At 47.3% G+C, this 17,255-nt stretch overlaps 1 protein-coding gene across 3 annotated transcripts in view; it reads right to left on the reverse strand.

Moving 5' to 3' along the window:
- Positions 1-17,055, reverse strand: part of SGCA (sarcoglycan alpha) — a 28,120-nt gene extending 11,065 nt beyond the window's left edge. Inside the window, exons 1-8 of one of the 3 annotated variants that reach the window (XM_077314409.1) lie at positions 16,959-17,035; positions 14,219-14,329; positions 13,115-13,240; positions 10,578-10,732; positions 9,605-9,677; positions 5,189-5,387; positions 1,859-2,021; positions 1,336-1,544 (exon numbers count right to left, since the gene is read on the reverse strand). In XM_077314409.1, coding sequence (XP_077170524.1) covers positions 1,336-1,544; positions 1,859-2,021; positions 5,189-5,387; positions 9,605-9,677; positions 10,578-10,732; positions 13,115-13,240; positions 14,219-14,252 — 959 coding nt within the window. In that variant the 5' untranslated portion in view covers positions 14,253-14,329; positions 16,959-17,035. Of the gene's footprint in view, positions 1-1,335; positions 1,545-1,858; positions 2,022-5,188; positions 5,388-9,604; positions 9,678-10,577; positions 10,733-13,114; positions 13,241-14,218; positions 14,330-16,958 lie in introns of all 3 variants that reach the window. The other 2 variants (XM_077314408.1, XM_077314410.1) reach the window with 2 other exon arrangements.
- Between the last annotated feature and the right edge of the window lie 200 nt (positions 17,056-17,255).

The raw sequence follows: 17,255 nt of genomic DNA on the forward strand, positions 1-17,255 counted from the left end.
TCACTGGGTAAATAGCATTCTACTAAGCTGCTATTAAGGAGGTGGGACATTTTTTTCTCCAGGTTGTTGGCAACCTAAATTGCCCTTTAACTCCTGTTTTCAATCACACCCTCTTTAGGTTTCTTTTTGCGCAAACAATTATGCCTTTGTACAAAAGATTCACAGATAAATTGCAATTCTTGCTGTGGCAATAATCTTCAACACGGGCTGAGGTTTTGCCAGTTTGACAGCATCATGCCCTTCTGCACAGCAGCAATCTGCATACATATGTAACATTTTGAAATAATAGCATCTTTGTGCATTTCAGATCATGATGCTGTTTAAATAACATGAGCCGTATATGATGCTAGATGAATAACAACGTTCTGTTCATGAACTGTACAACGTGAAACCAACTTCTGCTCAAGAAAGCAGAGCAGACAACTCCAGGATATCATCATGTGAACATGACCTTACTTGTGGAGAACGGAAGACATTCCTATGAACGGAATACTAGCTGTTCTGAGTAACCCCTACATTAGAAGACCCTCAACATAGTGCCCGTAGGTTCCATGGAACCTGCCCACAACTTTCTGGGTGCCTGCCAAGTGTTTTTAAAAAGCAGGCAGTGCCAGGGGCAGCTTCAGCCCAGCAAGGCCACTGACTGACCATTGGAGATTGCTTTGGCAGCACAGCACAGAAATCTTCACTGAATGGCTGAAGTGAAGCCATTTTGTGGCTAGCTTCTTCTCTCATGGCAGCACTGCTCCATTCACATAATTTGTTTGATAAATGTTCTATGGCGGTGGTCGCCAACAACTGGGCTGCGGCCCGGTGCCAGGCCACGAAGGCCCTGGCACTGGGCTGCAGCTCCCTCTCCCCGCCACCCCCCCCCAGTAAGAAACTTCCCAGGCCGCAAGCAAATCGGCCGCAAAAGCGGCCCGGCAAGCTTCTTTTTGTGGGAGGGGGGGCGAGGAAACAGCGTCGCGCATGTGCAATGCACATGCGTGTTTGTGCCATGCGTGGCCGCAAAGAAGGTTGCAGACCACTGTTCTATAGGATTCTACCATTCCACTGTTTACTGCTATCACTGCATTGTTGTTATTGTCACCACCACATTACAAACTGAGTTACTTGTATTGTTTCTGTTTCATGTAAACCACCCTGAACCTTTGGGGAGGGCGGTATATTGAATGAATGAATGAATGAATGAATGAATGAATGAATGAATGAATGAATGAATGAATGAATGAATGAATGAATATTTTGTCAAATGTAGAAAACACCTGAAAACTCTCTGTGAAATTATTCCACCAGAAGTCACGTCTTAAATAACACGTGTTTTGCTCAACTTACATGCCTTCCCGTCGGCAGCACATGATGTAGGCCAGGATGAGACAGAGAAGAAGGCCAAAAATGAGAGGGAGAAGGAAGGTGAGCAAGAAGTCATAGAAAAACAACCGATCAGGGGCATCCTCTGGAGGATTGAATTCTGGACCAGGCTCAAGCACCCCATCGCCAAAGACAGTCACCATTTCTGTGGCATTTACATCTGTGAGGTCTATCTAAGGAACATAAAAATGAGAAGAGCAGGAAATCAGGATCTCTCGACTTTAGGAATGGCTAACCATACATGCCATTTCCTCTGATTCCCTGACAGGGTTGCCAACCTCCAGCTGGTAACTGGAGAGCTTCTGGGAGTATAACTGGCCTCCAGAAAACCAAGATCAATTCACCTCGATAAAATAGCTGGTTTGGAAGGTAGACCTTATAGCCTTATACCCCATTGATGTCCCACCACTCCCTCCTCAGACCCCGCCCCAAAAATATCTGGGTATTTCCCATCCCAGAGATGTCAACCCTAATCCCCGCCTCTCACCAGGGTAAGATTGCACCAGTCCACTCTGAATCTGGGGCTGAAGCTGTCATAACAGGTAATGACCGGCTGTTGCTCCAGCTTACACCGGTGAAGGTTTTCAGAGGACTTGGCCTCTGTCAAGCACTCAGTGAACGGATCCTTAGAACTCACCTTGATGTAAATTCTGAGAAAAGGAAAACAAGGTAAGGAAACCAAAAGGAAGAAATGGAAGAAAGAATAAACCTGTAGAATGAAGGAGATAGAAACTCAAATGTTAGATAGAAACTCTAGCGCAATGCATATATAGTAGTGAGGCAAAATACTTGTCAGGGAACAAGGAGTTAGAACTGGACCCTCTCTAGAATTTCATAACTGGTGCTCCAAACACTGTTTTGACTATAAAAGTAACTGCTGATATTGAGGGTGGGATCTAACCAACTTTTCTACAGCGGAAAAAGTAGGGTTCCTAGTTGGGTTGGGAAATACTTGGAAGTTTGGGGGGTATGGCCTCAGGAGGGAGAGGTTTGGGGAAGGGAGAGACCTCAGCATGGTATAATTGCATAGAATCTACCCTCAAGCTGCCATTTTCTCCATGGGAACTGCGGTTGATCATTTAGAGATCAACTGTAACAGCGAGAGATTTTCTGGTGCCACCTGGAGGCTGGCAAACCTAAGAAAAAGAGGAAAACGAGGAGTTGGTGGGCGGGAAGGGATGTGCCCATGTATGTCTCTTGTGGTCCTTCCTTGCAGACCCAGGGAATTGCTGATGGTAGGTGAATTCCCTCCAGGCCAGGCTGGATTCTGGAGATTTTGGGTGTGTGTATGGGGGAATCACTTGGGCATGAAACTGGGGTCACTGTGGGTAGGCAGGTAGTTGTGAGTTCCTGCATTGTGCAGGGGGTTGGACTAGATGATCTTGGAGACACCTTCCAACTCTATGGTTCTACCCCACTTCTGTCAACATTTTAGTCTCAAAGCAGCTTACATTTGCCTTCCTTCCCTCTCCCCACAATGGGCATCTTGTGAGGGAGGTGGGGCTGAGAGAACTCTGAGAGAACTGTGACTGACCTAAGCAAGCTTCATGTGAAGGAGTGGGGAATCAATCCCATGGACAAGCCCTTTCAATATGTGAGGGGGGGAGAGCAGCTTCTATCCTCCATCTTTGTTTCTGACAAGCAAACACAGGCCAAGCCAGACATGGCTACCCACAAGGCCTTGTGTGCGGCAGAAATAGGTCAACTCTCAGAAATAGGTCAACTGTGTAAAATCGGGGTCCACAAGGAGGTCTCCTGTCTGCCTACAGGAGCAATGCAATCATTTGAACAAAAGAGCGGGGCAGGACATTCATTCCTACCTAAGGATCACTAAGACCGCACATGGGCTACTGGCAGATCTAATTAACTATTCTGTATTGTTCTTTCTTCCTGGGCTTCTGGCAGCTTCCTTTTGGCTTTAGTATCTGGCACATCAAACTCCCATTAACAGGGAATTCTCATACCTGGACTCCCCCTCCCAACCAGAATGCAGAAGAAGTCATTCCACAGGACTCACCCAAAGTCTTTCACTGACTCCCAGATACCCCTAAATGGTCCAGTAGAGTTTTGTTATCAGAATCTAGATTGCTCATTGACAGACCTCTTCTTGTTTGACATTGCCATCCTGCTCACATCAAAGCCTCTAGGGCTCCCTGCCCCTAGCCCCCGGGTACACATTTGCTCTAAAAAGAGAGCATTTCCTGTTCGTATAGCTGGCTACCCCTCTGTGTGAGACCCAGCATGCCGGGCAGACTGCTGCTGCCACCTCTGGAATCTTTCCCCCTTGAGGCATTGGATAGTAAAATATGCCTTAATTGGCCCATTCTCCCTCCATTAATACCCAATCATCCCTTTATTTCTTCCGCAGGACTGTTCTAGATTAAAGTTTGTATGTTAGGGACCATTTTGATTTATCTTTAACCAAGATAAAATTCAAACTCATAACTTACCTGATTGGCCCTCCGTGGCATAGGTCCCCAATAGGGGGAAGACCACAGAGGACCAGTGGTGGGTTTGCCACATCCCTGGCCACCTCCTTCTGCTTCCTGCCAGAAGATAGGCTGGCCTGCTCTGCTGACCCAACTCAGAAAAGTAAGCTGGGCAGAGAGTGGGGTGGCTGGGAGGGAGGCAGAGGCTCAGGACACAGGCCAGGCCAAAGGACCCCAGCGTGGCTTCTGTTCCTGCCCACCTGAGATCCCCTGTCCCTTCACTTCAGAAGCCTCCCCATGGCCCTCCCAAGTGGGGGTGGGTGGGAGAGTCTTCCTTCCATCCTTCCGTCCTCTTGTCTTTCTTCCCTCCATCTTCCTTCCTTCACCTCATTTACTTCCTTTTTTGCGTTCTTTCTTTCTTTCATTCTTTCTTTTTTCTTTCTACTTCCCTCCCCCTCTTTCTCTCCCCCTCTCTTTCTCCCTTTCTATGTTCCGTCTCCCTTTTATCTGTCTTCCTTCCTTCCTTCCTCTTTCACCCTCCCTCCTTCTCTTTCTTTCTTCCTTCATCCCCTTTCCTTCCTTTCATTCTCACCCAGGAAGGACACAGTGCAGCTGTGCATCCTAGTGCTTGTTATATTTCTGGGTGCAACAGGCTTTGCTCCTAGTTTTCTATAGAAAACCTTTGTATTAATTCCTAAAGTTTGCATCTAAGATTTCTTGCCAGATACTCTCCTCATATAATCTTGCTTGTTACTGCCTCTTGCATTGCTCATTAGGTATCTAGCATTGCTAATTCTATCATAAATTAAGAAGACAGGTCTATTTTTGGTAATATCACCCCAAATCTTCAAGTGTTTCCCAGCCTGGAGTTGGCTTGTTGTTGTTGTTGTTGTTGTTAGGTGCAAAGTCGTGTCCGACCCATCGTGACCCCATGGACAATGATCCTCCAGGCCTTCACACACACAAGCACACACACACACACACACACACACACACACCATGCCATGTTGGTAGAAGCAGAAGAATCTGCAACTGTCCTTCTTTCCATCCAATTTCCCAGATCAAAATGACTCCCTCCTGGGCTCTTTGTGCCTGTCCCTTTTCCTTACCAGGGCTTTAACTAACACTGTTCTCCAATATTTTGGCATTTGCTGGTATATGGCCAGAAACCAAAAGGTCTGATTCAGAATAAATCTGCATCAGATGCTCAAATCATCTACAGGCCTTCACCTCACCATGTGAATACTATTGGGTGAAGTCACTTCGTACTGTTTGTTTCCAAACTGGAACAGAATCCTGAGCTAATGAGTGAAAGAGCCATAGTAGAAACAGAAACTTGACCATTTTAGGACTCTTTCTGCGTTTCCCAAGGAGCTCGGTTTCCTTACCCTTCTTTCCTGTTCTCAATGGGCAAAGGTACACGGCCTCCCCGGTCCAGGGCAGAGGAGATATTGACAACAACCAAACCTTCTTGCTCCCACATGCTGTCCACAGCTTGTTGGAAAAGTTCGTGGACTTCAGTTGGTAGCACTTCCTCTACGTTCCAGTTCTTCACAAAGAAGTCCGCCTGGTAGGGCATCTCTCCATCTGCAGAGAGGGCGTCGGGGTAGGGGGAAAGGCATGCCAGGTCTCAAGGTTGGTGGCACAACGTTGAATTTGTGTCCCTTCAATGAGACCGCTGTACCCCCAAACCAGTGTTATGACATTTGCCTCTGAAGAAATTAAGTGTGACTGACAACTTAACAGGGGGCCTTTCAGAAACTTACAAACCCACAAAACTCCCTGCTGATGGTTAAGTGTCAATGTGCCAATGTCCACCTGAGGCAGGCTTGCTCATGGTAACCAGGCCGTGCCTTCACCTTATTTATTTTTATTAGAATACAAAGGGAGGGAGGAAGGAAGGGGGAAAGGGAGGGAGATTAAAAAAGGAAGACAAAAAATGGAAGGAAGAGTTCAGCTCCTCAGGAAGGCTGCGGAGAGGCTTCTGGACACCACCCAGGCCTCATAGTGCTGGCAGGTGACCTTTCCCGGGAATTCTGCAACACCCCTGAACTTGGGAGAACCACAGAGAGGCTTCCAAAGGCTGCGCCAGTCCCCATAGGGTCAGCAAATGGCCTTTCCCAAGCCTCCTGTCCCCCTCCCTCTGAATTCAAGAGGGCTGCGAAGAGGCTGCCCTGGGCCCCATAGTGCCGACAGGCAGCCTCAAACTAGGTAAGGCTGCAGAGAGACCTCCAAAGGCTAGCAGGCTCCTCATAGGGCCAGCAGGTGGCCTTTCGTGGGCCTCCCTCCCCCACCCCTAGGATCTCAGGCAGGCAGGTATAGAGGCCACCCTGAGCTCCGTGGGGCTTGCCTTCGGCCTGAGCCTCTGCCTCCCTCCCAGTCACCCCACTGCCTGTTCATCTTACCTTTCTAAGCTGGGCCAGCAGAGTGGGCTGGCTCTTCTTCCAGCAAGGAGGAGGAGGTGGTTGTGGGTGGAGCAGATCCACCATTGGCCCTCTGTGGGTAAGTGGACACTCCCTGTTCTCAGCCTCCACCATTGAGGGCCAATCAGGTAGGGCATGATCATGATCATACGCTTCGAATCTTATCCAGGTTAAAGATATGTCTCCAGATATCTGCCCAATGTAGCTTGACAGAATTGTGGCTGGAGATCTCATAGAATCATAGAGTTGGATTGAGCCATACAGGCCATCTAGCTCTACCCCCTGCTTAAGGCAGGATCAGCCTAAAACATCCACAATAAATATCTGTCCAGCCACTGCTTGAAGACTGACATTTAGTGGGAGCTCACCAACTCTTACGGAGTTTATTCCACTGCTGAACTGCTCTGACTGTCAAAATGTTTTCCCTGAAATCTAGCCAATATCATTCTACACATAGTTTAAACCCCTTAGTGTGGATCCTGTTCTCTGCTACAAACAGGAACCTTTCTCTGCCCTCCGCTAAGTGACAATTTTTCAAATACTTGAAGACAGCAATCATGTCCTCTCTCAACCTATCTTCTCCAGGGTGAAAATTCCCATGTCCCTCAGCCTTTCCCCATAGGGCTTGGTCCCCAGGCCCTGGATCATCCTCATTGCTCTCCTCTGAACCCTCTCCATTTTCTCCAGATTCTTTTTCAAATCAGCAATCATGTTCCCTCTCAACTGGCTCTTCTCCAGGCTGAGCAGTTCCTCAGCCTTTCTTCACAAGGCTTGGTCCTCAGTAGGGTTTGGCACTTTGGCGCCCAAAACAGCCGGTCTCTCCCGGCGCAACCAACACCGCGCTGCCAGGGGGGAAGGGAGGCACAGGCATCAGTGAGCCTGCAGGCATGCACACACAGGTGCAGAGCTCCAGCTTGGTGTAGTGGTTAGGAGTGCGGACTTCTAATCTGGCCAGCCAGGTTTGATTCCCTGCTCCCCCATACGCAGCCAGTTGGGTGACCTTGGGCTTTCCACAGCTCTGATAAAGCGATTCTAAGCAGCAATATCAGGGCTCTCTCGGCTTCACCTACCTCATGGGATGTCTGTTGTGGGGAGAGGAAAGAAAAGGTGACCGTAAGCCGCTTTGAGACTCCTTCTGGTAGAGAAAAGCAGCATATAAGAACCAACTCTTCTTCTTCTTACCAGCATGAGAAATGAAGGATATTGTACGGTAATTGGAACAGGTTTTTGAGTCACCCTTTTTTGGTAGTAGAATGAACACAGATCGTTTCCATTCTTCTATCCAGTTGTTAAGTTTCCCAGATTTTCTGGCACAAAGCTGTAATGGTTTTGATTGGTACCCATCTCATCAGCTCCATGGGTATGATGTCAATACCTGGGGCCTTGTTGTTAGGCAATTTACTCAAGACTCGTTCAACTTCCTCCTCAAGAATGGCCAGTTCAAGTTCTATTTCTATTTCTTTTTAATTTTAAAGAGAACTAACTTCCGTTCTGCATGAGTACAGTTCTGTGTATTCCTGCCACCTGTTTTTGATGCTCTATTGGTCAATCAGTTCCTTCCCTTGTTTATTGCTGATAATGATTTTGCAAACAGCAAATGGCATTTGGATCCTCTTTACTTGTGCAAAAGCATTTCTCAAGTTTCCCTTTTTGTAATCTTCTTCTAACTGCTTGCATTTCTGATTCCAGTAGCCTTCCCTGTCTGTTCTTGCTGTCCTTTGAAAATCCACATTTAGTTTTCTTGCTTCCTCCATTTTGCCTTTAGTTTTTGCTGCTTTTCTACATTCAGATATTCTTACAGCTTCATCTGAGAGCCATTTTGACCTTTTTTCTGGCTTCTTATGCATTATGTATTTAACTGCTGTTTCAATAACAGTGAATTGAATTTCCTGCCACACTTCCTCAGGCATCCTCTCTGTTGTGTCCAATAGCTGAAATTGATTTTTCACCTCCACTTCATATGTGAGCAGAATTTTAGTTACATCGAACTCCCTCAAGCCTGATGTTCTCTTGGTGTTGCAGAGTTTTGTCTTGATTTTAGCCACTAACAGTTGAACTGCAATCAGCACTTGGATATGTTTTGACAGCAAGGACTGAGTGGGACCATCATCAGCTGCACAAGAGATGGTTGATTTGATCCTGTGAGGTCTATTTTGTGATGTCCTATAGGTGATGTTTATGCTGCTTGAACCAAATGTTTATGATGCATAACCGATTTTCATGACAGAATTGTGCCAGACTATCACCTGCATCATTCCTTTCTCCAAGTCCAAGGCTGCCAGTCATGTCTCTCTCTGCTTGTGTGCCAACTTTTACATGAAAGTGACCCATTATGTAAATGACATCCTTCTTGGGTACTCATTTTAAATGGTCTTGAATGGCAGTATAGGAGTCTTCAGTTTCTACCTCTGTTGCATCAGCGTATACTTAGATAGTTGTGATATTTATTGGCTTGGTACAAATTTGAATTGTTATGATTTGATTATTGATCGTCGATTATTGATCGTCGAAAAACCTTCCACTGCTCGAGAAAATTCTTTGCTTGCAATGGAAGCCATGTCACTCCTTCTTATGGAGTTGTAGATGGTGAAATCCTCTGGCTGAAAATAAACATCATCTGTCCAATGTAATTCACTGATGCCCAGGAGGTCAATGGATAACCTGACAATTTCTCTTTTCCAGTTTTCCTTGAGTCAGTCCTCTAGCATTCCAAGTTGCTATTTGGTGCATCTCTGTAAAGCGCAGAGCCTTGCTTTCACCATTGGAACATCAGCACCTGGGGTTCCTGCTGGATTTGCCCCAGGCACATCATAAAATCCAGGGCTACTTGCTGTAGATTCTTGCTCCTCCCCAGTCACTTGTTTGGGGACTTTCTGGCCTGAGGGGCTCACCACTGGGCACCATATTGAAATCGGTCGAGAGCTGTGCCATAGGATTTTCTTGGCAACATTTTTACAAGGTAGGTTGCCAGGTCTTTCCTAACCCTTGTCATTTACCCGGGCTTGGGACTGGCATGCTCAGGTGTGCATGGCTGTGATGGATCTGAGGTACCGAGCCCAAATCCAGGAGAGCTTATGCTCAAGTAATATAGGCTAGTTTCTGAGGATATCAGCCATAGGATATCAGCCAGAGCAGGCATTCCAGTGGGAGAATTTGGGGTTTGGGAACACACCTTTGGCGCTCTTCTAAAGTGCAAACTCACATCTGGTACAAAACCACAAGCGATATTAATCATTTGAGGTGACACTCTAGGATTCACTCAGAACTCTATGGGAGACCTAGCCCCACCCCCCATTAAAGAGCCACACATCTCCTGTTTGATCTTGCGATAGGGTGTCGAAATGGAATTAAAACCAGCAAAGCAACTGATGAAAAGTTTACCTGGAGATGGGACAATGCTTATGACCAAGGTTTGTCTCACAGTCTCATAGGTGTCCCTGTTATATGCCGTCACCTGTCATAGAAAAGAGGAAAAGATCTGGTTGCTCCTTCCCTGCCCCAGGGAGACACAAAATGGCTGTCGGTGAAGCCAAGAAAAAGCACTGGGGGCACAGAAACCGAGACTGCAATGTGGGTCTTCAAATCTGGCACTGAGATATATGGTGACCGCCAATCTGGTTTGCAAACTTCATAAAAGTTCAAGTAACGGCTCCAAAATGTGCCTGTCCAGACAAGTCACGCACACTACAAAAATACATTGCTACAGTTGTTGCCACAACCCAAAGACACCTTTCCTGGGTCTACAATGAAAGAATATAGGAGTATTTAAGCAAAGATTGGCTTGGGGTGGGGTAAGGGACTTGCAGCCAAATTACAGCTGATTTATGGCGACCCTGTAGGCTGCAGGGGCAGTCAAACTGTGGCCTTCCAGATGTCCATGGACTACAATTCCCATGAGCCCCTGCCAGCATTCGCTGGCAGGGGCTCATGGGAATTGTAGTCCATAGATATCTGGAGGGCCACAGTTTGACTGCCCCTGCTGTAGGGTTTTGAAGGCATGAGATGTTCAGAAGTTATTTGTCATTGCCTGCCTCTGTATTAGAATCCTTAATAAGAGTGAGCCGGCCAAGGCTAAGCAAGTCAGGGATTTATGGTTTAGAACTCCAAAACACACACATGATCCACAACTCACACTGATCTTTAAAGTTGTTCATTAAACCCCAAGGGGGCATTGGCCCCCAACAACATTGCCCTTCCCACCTGTTGGGACTGTCCTCTCAGCAGCCATTTTGTAACTTGTCCCACCTCCATGGCAACCATTTTGTGGTGGTAGCTGCTCTCTTTTCCCAAAATTCCAGAAATGCACAGCATCTCCCTGCCTCTCTTTCTGGTTTAAAAGCACACCCTTACCTACCTCAATGGTCTGTGTGCCAATCTCTCTGTCTGTGGCAGACCCGTAGAGATAGCCCGTCTGGAAAGGCGTGCGCTGGATGTAGCGTAGCCACTGGGGCAGGTCTGGGTGATCCAGCAGGTTGGCATGGAAAGTGATGGGGGGATCAGACGACAGCTCTGCAAGATTTCAGACCCAGAACTAAAACCAGGCTTTTGTAAGCAGAGAGAAAAAAGCCTGTGTGACGCTGTGGGGCAAAACCCAGAACTGACTCATCCCTTCTTAAGTACTAACCAATTGCTCCCCAGTGACCTCCCCCCAAACAAATTCACACAGCTATAATCCAAAAATCGACACCACCATACAGCAGCATGAGATGCAGTACAAAAATCAAACCTCCAACAACCAACATACAGGATACCTCGTCCACCCACTCTACGCACAATCAGAAATCTAAACTACCTTGAGACGCCAGTAAAAGATGATCGACATGGAGGAAGACAAATAAGCTGAAAACCACTGAAACAAAGGGAAGAGGAGGATGCATAACATTGAAAACAAGAGGGGAGGACATTGTGAACACCTCACACGAACAAGGCATAAATGAAGGGACAAAAAGGAGAGGCCTAAGGGGATCAAGGATCCCAGTAATATGGGAAAGGGGCAGATATGGTGGTGGGAGGAGATGGCACCAAAGAAGGAATGCAAGATATAGGATATTCTCAGACCCCTTCTAACCTCCGTCCCATCCCCTGGCACTCAGGGGTGGAGGCTAGGGCTTAGAAACTACCTTCAGTTCCCCCACCAAGGCTCAAAGAATTTTTCATGGTCCCCAACGTAGGAAGAGGCAGGTGCTGATAACTGGGAATTCCCTACCAAGAGGGGTGGAGGCCAAAGTATGTTGACGGGACATGTAGTCTCAAGAGACGTGCTGTCTACTGGTTCACGCATCAAGGATGTCCCATGAAGGCTGGAAAGGCTCATGAAGCCCACAGATCATTATCCCTTCCTCCTCATTCATGTGGGAACAAATATGTGTGGAGCATATTAAAAGAGAGTTTGTGGCTCTGAACGAAAAGGTGAAGGACCTGGGAGTGCAGGATGTGTGTTTGCATCAGTTCTCCCTGTCAATGGCCGTGGCTTAGGAGGGGAAAGAAAATGCAAATAAAGACTGGCCATGTCATTGGTGTCATCGTGGAAGGTTTACACTTTTGGACTAGGGCCTTCGTGATGAGGCTCTTCTTTCGGGAGATGATTTGCACCTCACAAGAAAAAATGTTTTTGTGAAGAGGCTTGCAGACCTGGGTTGAATCTGCCCTAACTTTGTTTATTCCGTTGTGGATCCTGCTGAATCCAGATCGATTTGAACTCGGGTCTTCCTCCATTGAAACAGAAAATCGTTCTGCACGTGGTTAAAGAAGCTCAGAAGGGGAGTGAGGAGCCAAGCACAGAAGGAGCCTCTTTTATTCTTTTTTTGAAGGGGGGGGGGGAGAGAATTGGAGACAGCAGAGGAGGGAGAGAAAAACCAAGAGGCAAATCTCTACTGAGGGAAGTTAGGGCTTCTGAAGTCTCTGCTGAGTCTCTTGCCCTTTAAGGCAAGCTTGCAGCCTGGGAACAAGAAACTAAAGCTTGGCCAATCAGGCCTTCTCTACCATGGAGCTCAGCAGCAAATTCGGAACAGGAAGAGCTCTGCATGCTTTCTCATACCGATTTTTCAAATATTGAGGGTTATATCCACTCTAGGATATTGCAGGGAAAATCATGTTTGTTGCAGAGGGAAAATTTAAATTAGCCAAAATCAAAATGGAAATTGCATTCAGTGGAGACGGCAGGGACTGAATCAACCTGGGATTGGAATAAAAGCTCCGTGAAGATTAAGCCCTGGTGAGGAGGGCTTTAAACTAAATCCAGTGGGTGAGCAAGACATTACCTTTAATAGCATAAAAAATACATAAAGGTAGCCACAGCTCGAGTAAACATACAAAACGTACACAGAAAGCCAACTATATATCCAAAGATTTTGATAAACACAGAGAGTTAAACCTTAACATTGCACAAAGTAAGTGAGACACAAATTCAAAACCCGGTTGGTGACAATAACTGTAGATAGGAATCCTGCAGATTTACAGGGAATGGCACATATGCAGGGAAGCATTAACTTTCAGGTAAATTCAAAAACTAAACCCTGAGACACACGAATGAAGGATTACGATGTCTCTACAGTAAGAAAGAAATTAATGGTGCATAGTTAGGTCTGCATGGATATGAGTGCGGAATTTAATGGATGAATGGATGAGTTAATCCAAAGAATCTGAGAGAAGGACATTCTTTGCCCAGACAAAGGGGGAACACCCTACTCATTGGGGGCTATGTCCTTTTAGTTTGTGGTTTGAATGTACTGCATTTAATGTTTTGCTTTATGAAACTGTTGTGATTATTTTTACATTGTTGTTACCTGCCTTGGGTCCTGGGATGCCTGGGAGAATTGAGGGTGATATAAATATGTAAACACTCAAACAAACAATATTTTTTTTATCAAAAGAAGACTGCAAATCCTTTACCTGAATGGTCAGTGAAGTAGTCCAGAAAGCCTTCTCTTTCTAGCTCATGGATGAAGATTTCCCCAACCACAGCACGCAGCTGCAGAACTGGCAGACTGGCATCCAGGATCCCGCTGAACAAAACCACTGGCAGGAGAGAAAAGGGACCTCAAATTAGATGCCTGAATCCTGATTCCTTGAAAATAAATTTTCTTCTACTGATCTTCTCTGGCATCCCGCCAGTTTCATGTCTACACGGCTGTCCCCCGTCGACGCTAACAAGACTCGTGATTGTAAAATCAGACTTCTTTACTGGATAGCATTGAAGTAGCAACAGACACACTCTTGGCTTGGAGTGGAGATGGGCCCCCAGCTCAGGTCCTATATTGCTTTTTGGATTGCCAGCCCCCACTCCCCACAAGGGAACGCTTTGCCTTGAGTTGCTAATGGCCAGCATGGTAATGGTGGGAGCTGGTGGAGTAGATCGTAAAGGGAGTGATAGGAACAGTCCAGGTGCTGGACTGGCCTGAGGGGACATGAATTACAAAAGATCCCTGTCATGAAGCCGGGGGCGGGGGAGAGGGCTTCAAGGCAGGGAGGGGGGCGCGGGCGGCGGGGCCGCAAGGAGGGCTGCTAGCACCCGCTGTATTTTGGGTACAGCGGGCTTAAGTTCCAGTCTCAAAAGAATAGAAGTAGGCTGTGAAAAATTACAAATTGATTTCACCTATTTGTGAAGTGGGGGAAACCCAATTTGTTTCCTTCCCCACCTTTTAAAGCTCCAGATGTGCCACACCTACAGCTATTAAATAAATCTTTGTTGGTCTTAATGGTGCTACTGGACTGTGATTTTAAACAACTATTCTGTTTTGCTTTACTTAGATCTTTCCTTTCAAAAGAATCCCAAATAGTCCCAGAGCTGTTCCCATCCTCTTGCTCTCGGTTGTTACATTTCAAAAGGTAGCAGGGGTTGTTTGTATTTTTCCATTTAGCTTTTACCGCCTTCTCCCTGGGGGGGATTTGTCACATTTGCCCTGCATCATCAAGGCCTGTTTGTAATTTAATTAAGAAACGTCTCTGCCTGCTGCTTTGTCTTTTAACGGGCTGCCCACAAAGCTCAACACCTACCAGCCGAGCAAAGCAACCTCCTAACATCTAGCATGGCTCATCAAACAGACGTCTGTCTCCATAAAGGCTGAGAGCGACTTCACCCAGTCTGGGCACATCTACTGATGTTTGCTGCAGAAAATGCCGTGAATAGAAGGAGGGGAAAGGCATGAACAGTTCTGTATTAGATTAGAAGTCCGCACTCCTAACCACTACACCAAACTGTAACGCATGCGCGTTTCCGCCACTGGCATGCCGGCTCCCTCTCCCCGCCCCTCCCGGCCGCCAGCAAATCAGCCACCAAAGCAGCCGATTAGCTTGCGGCCTGGCAAGCTTCTCCCCCCCCCCTCCTGAAGCAAGAAGCTTGCTGGGCCGCAAGCTAATGGGCCGCTTTGGTGGGGGGGGGGGAGATTGCTGCGTCAGGCCGCCGGCAAGGGAGCAACTGTGAGCCCCGCTGTGCGTGGCTCGCAATTGCTCCCTTGGCGTTGGGGCGGCAATCGGAGAGGCCAATCGGCAGGCACTATGCGCCTGCCAATTGGCCCTGCCAATGGTCTGTCCGGAGGAAGGGGCCAATCAGCACCCTTCCTCATCCCGGACAGAGCCCGCCCTAACTCCTCCCCCTAAGCCCATACGGCTTTATTTAGTCCGCGGCGCCCGGAGCGCCACGGGCGGGGGTTAAGATATGTTAAAAAGTACCGGGCCAAGCACTGAGCCCTGAGGTACCCCGCTACTCACCTCCCTCCAGTCTGATGAAACACCATTGACAACAACTCTTTGAGTGCGGTTCTCTAACCAATTCCCTATCCACCTGACTATCTGAAAATCCAGATTACAGTCCTTCAATTTATCCATCAGACCATCATGGGGAACCTTATCAAAAGCTTTACTAAAATCCAAGTAAACGACATCAACCGAATTTCCACGATCCAGCCAGAAGGCTAAGTTAGTGTTCCAGAATTTGCAGAAGGGGTCTGCTTTTCCCCACAATGGATCAAAGCAACATAGCTGGTAATGGACGTGGATCTTGTACTGTCTGTGGCATGTTTGTATTTTTACCAAGTACAATTTAGTAGCACTCCTGGAGGAGAGGGTGCAGAAGCTAGAAGAATGCCTGTCCTCACTTTATTCTAAAAAGGAGGCTGAAGAGTTCTTAGAAAGAGCTCGTGGAGCACTTTTTGGAGGGCAATTGAGAGAGGCCAGAAAGGTGTCTCACCAGTAATTTAAATGGCTCATGAACCACAAAATTATGATTCGTGCCCATCCCTACTATTCAGCCCTAGGCAAGTCCATTGTTCTGAACGTGCAGTTTGCAGAGGCAGGCCATGGCAGTGACTTCTGCTTAATCACTTGCCTTGGAAGCCCTATGAGGCTGCTAGAAATCAGCTGCAACATGACAGCACAAAACATGCACATATGCATGTCTCAGCACTTGGTCATGCATCTAAAAGTGGAGACCTTTGACAGCTTTGCAAGTGAAGCCCAGCAGTTTTTGGCAGGTCTGGAAGGATTCCCGGGGGAGAGGGGGGGTCAGTAGAACACAATGGATTCTCCACATCTGAACACGGACACGGAATTTGTGTCTCACTACAGATGATAATTTTCTGTCCCCAAGAATCCCCCCTGTGCTGTACTCAACCTGATTACAATTGGCATTGTCATATGCTTTAATGCTCAAAGCCTTACACCCTGAAACTGCAGACAAACGTGGTGACCCTCTGAGCCAGCCTTTTCCAACCTTTTGACCGTTGAGGTAAACCTGAAATATTTTTCAGGCTTTAAGGTCCCAAGGAAGTGATGTCAGCTGGCCGTGCCCCCGGCCATGCCCCCATGTGGAAATAAAAATATGCACACAAACATAAAAACAGCCCCCCGTCTCTGCACCCCACTACACTTTGTCTGCAATGCCCTATAGGCAAAATAATATAAAAATATGCCTCCCCCACTCAAAACAGCCCTAACACCCAACAGAAGACCCCCTGAGCCAACTTATGCCAGTCACAGGGGAAGAAGCAGCCAGCTACCGGCTCCGTGCAGCCTCCATCTTGGAATCCCCCCCATGCCGTGGTATATCTGAGGGGCTCTCGAATACACTACTCTGCCCTCGTACTCCAGTTGGGAACCCTGCTCTGAACCCATTTTCGTGGTGGGGCAAGATTCTATTAGTGACAGCCCTCATCACTTGACTTACATCCCGTCTGCTGCAGGCACTCTTTCCCCCTTCTGCCCTAATGGAGAATTCTGTGTGGGTCAAAAGCCTGCGCACCCATAGAACTCCAGCTCATAAAAGACGTCCCCCTAAATATTGCTGTCACCTCCAGTTTGCCGAAACAAATGTGGCAACAGCTGACTTAACTCCAAGCAACAAACAAAAGGGAAGGCAAGCTCACGCTAAAATTAGAAGGCGGCGGAGACAAGAGGGTGGGAGAAGGAGGGCAGGCAGCCTTATGGATTCCCAAGAATTTCGCCTTTGTCTTGCTAAAAATGGTGCCAGTATGAATAAAGAGAGTGAGCAGGGATGTGTGTGTGCCTTTAGGGGGAAATCACTCCTGAGTGGGGCAGTGTTTAAGAAAAAAGAAGAAGATATAACTTTCCACACATCATCACCCTTCCCCCTTGCTTCTTGGAGTCTTGAAATCCTGTCTCTGCATTCTCTCCCCACCCCCATTCCAGCTCTTACAAGTGGCCTGCACATATGATACTCCTGCGTACCCGTGTAGCATACAATCCCACATGGCCATTGAAAACTGAGGATCAAACTTGCCTGCAAGAAAATAGCTCCCAGTCAGACCTTGCCCTGCCATCTTGCCATCGGGAAGAACTGATTGACAGGGGCAGGCTGGTAGGAAAGACTGTGGAAGGCAAAGTGTGTGTGTGTGTGTGTGTGTGTTTGGGAGGGGTGACTCTGTGTGTACGCACACGTATATAAATACATATGCCAAGTGCTGAGAAAGTTTGAACATGGCAGCTGAATCCAAGTTTACAAGCACGACAACACCCTCAAGGGGGCACTGTGAGGATACTCAAAGAACAGAGCAGACTGGTGGGATCTCTAGGAGCA

This window comes from Paroedura picta, chromosome 16, assembly GCF_049243985.1.
Source record: "Paroedura picta isolate Pp20150507F chromosome 16, Ppicta_v3.0, whole genome shotgun sequence".
NCBI lineage: Eukaryota > Metazoa > Chordata > Lepidosauria > Squamata > Gekkonidae > Paroedura > Paroedura picta.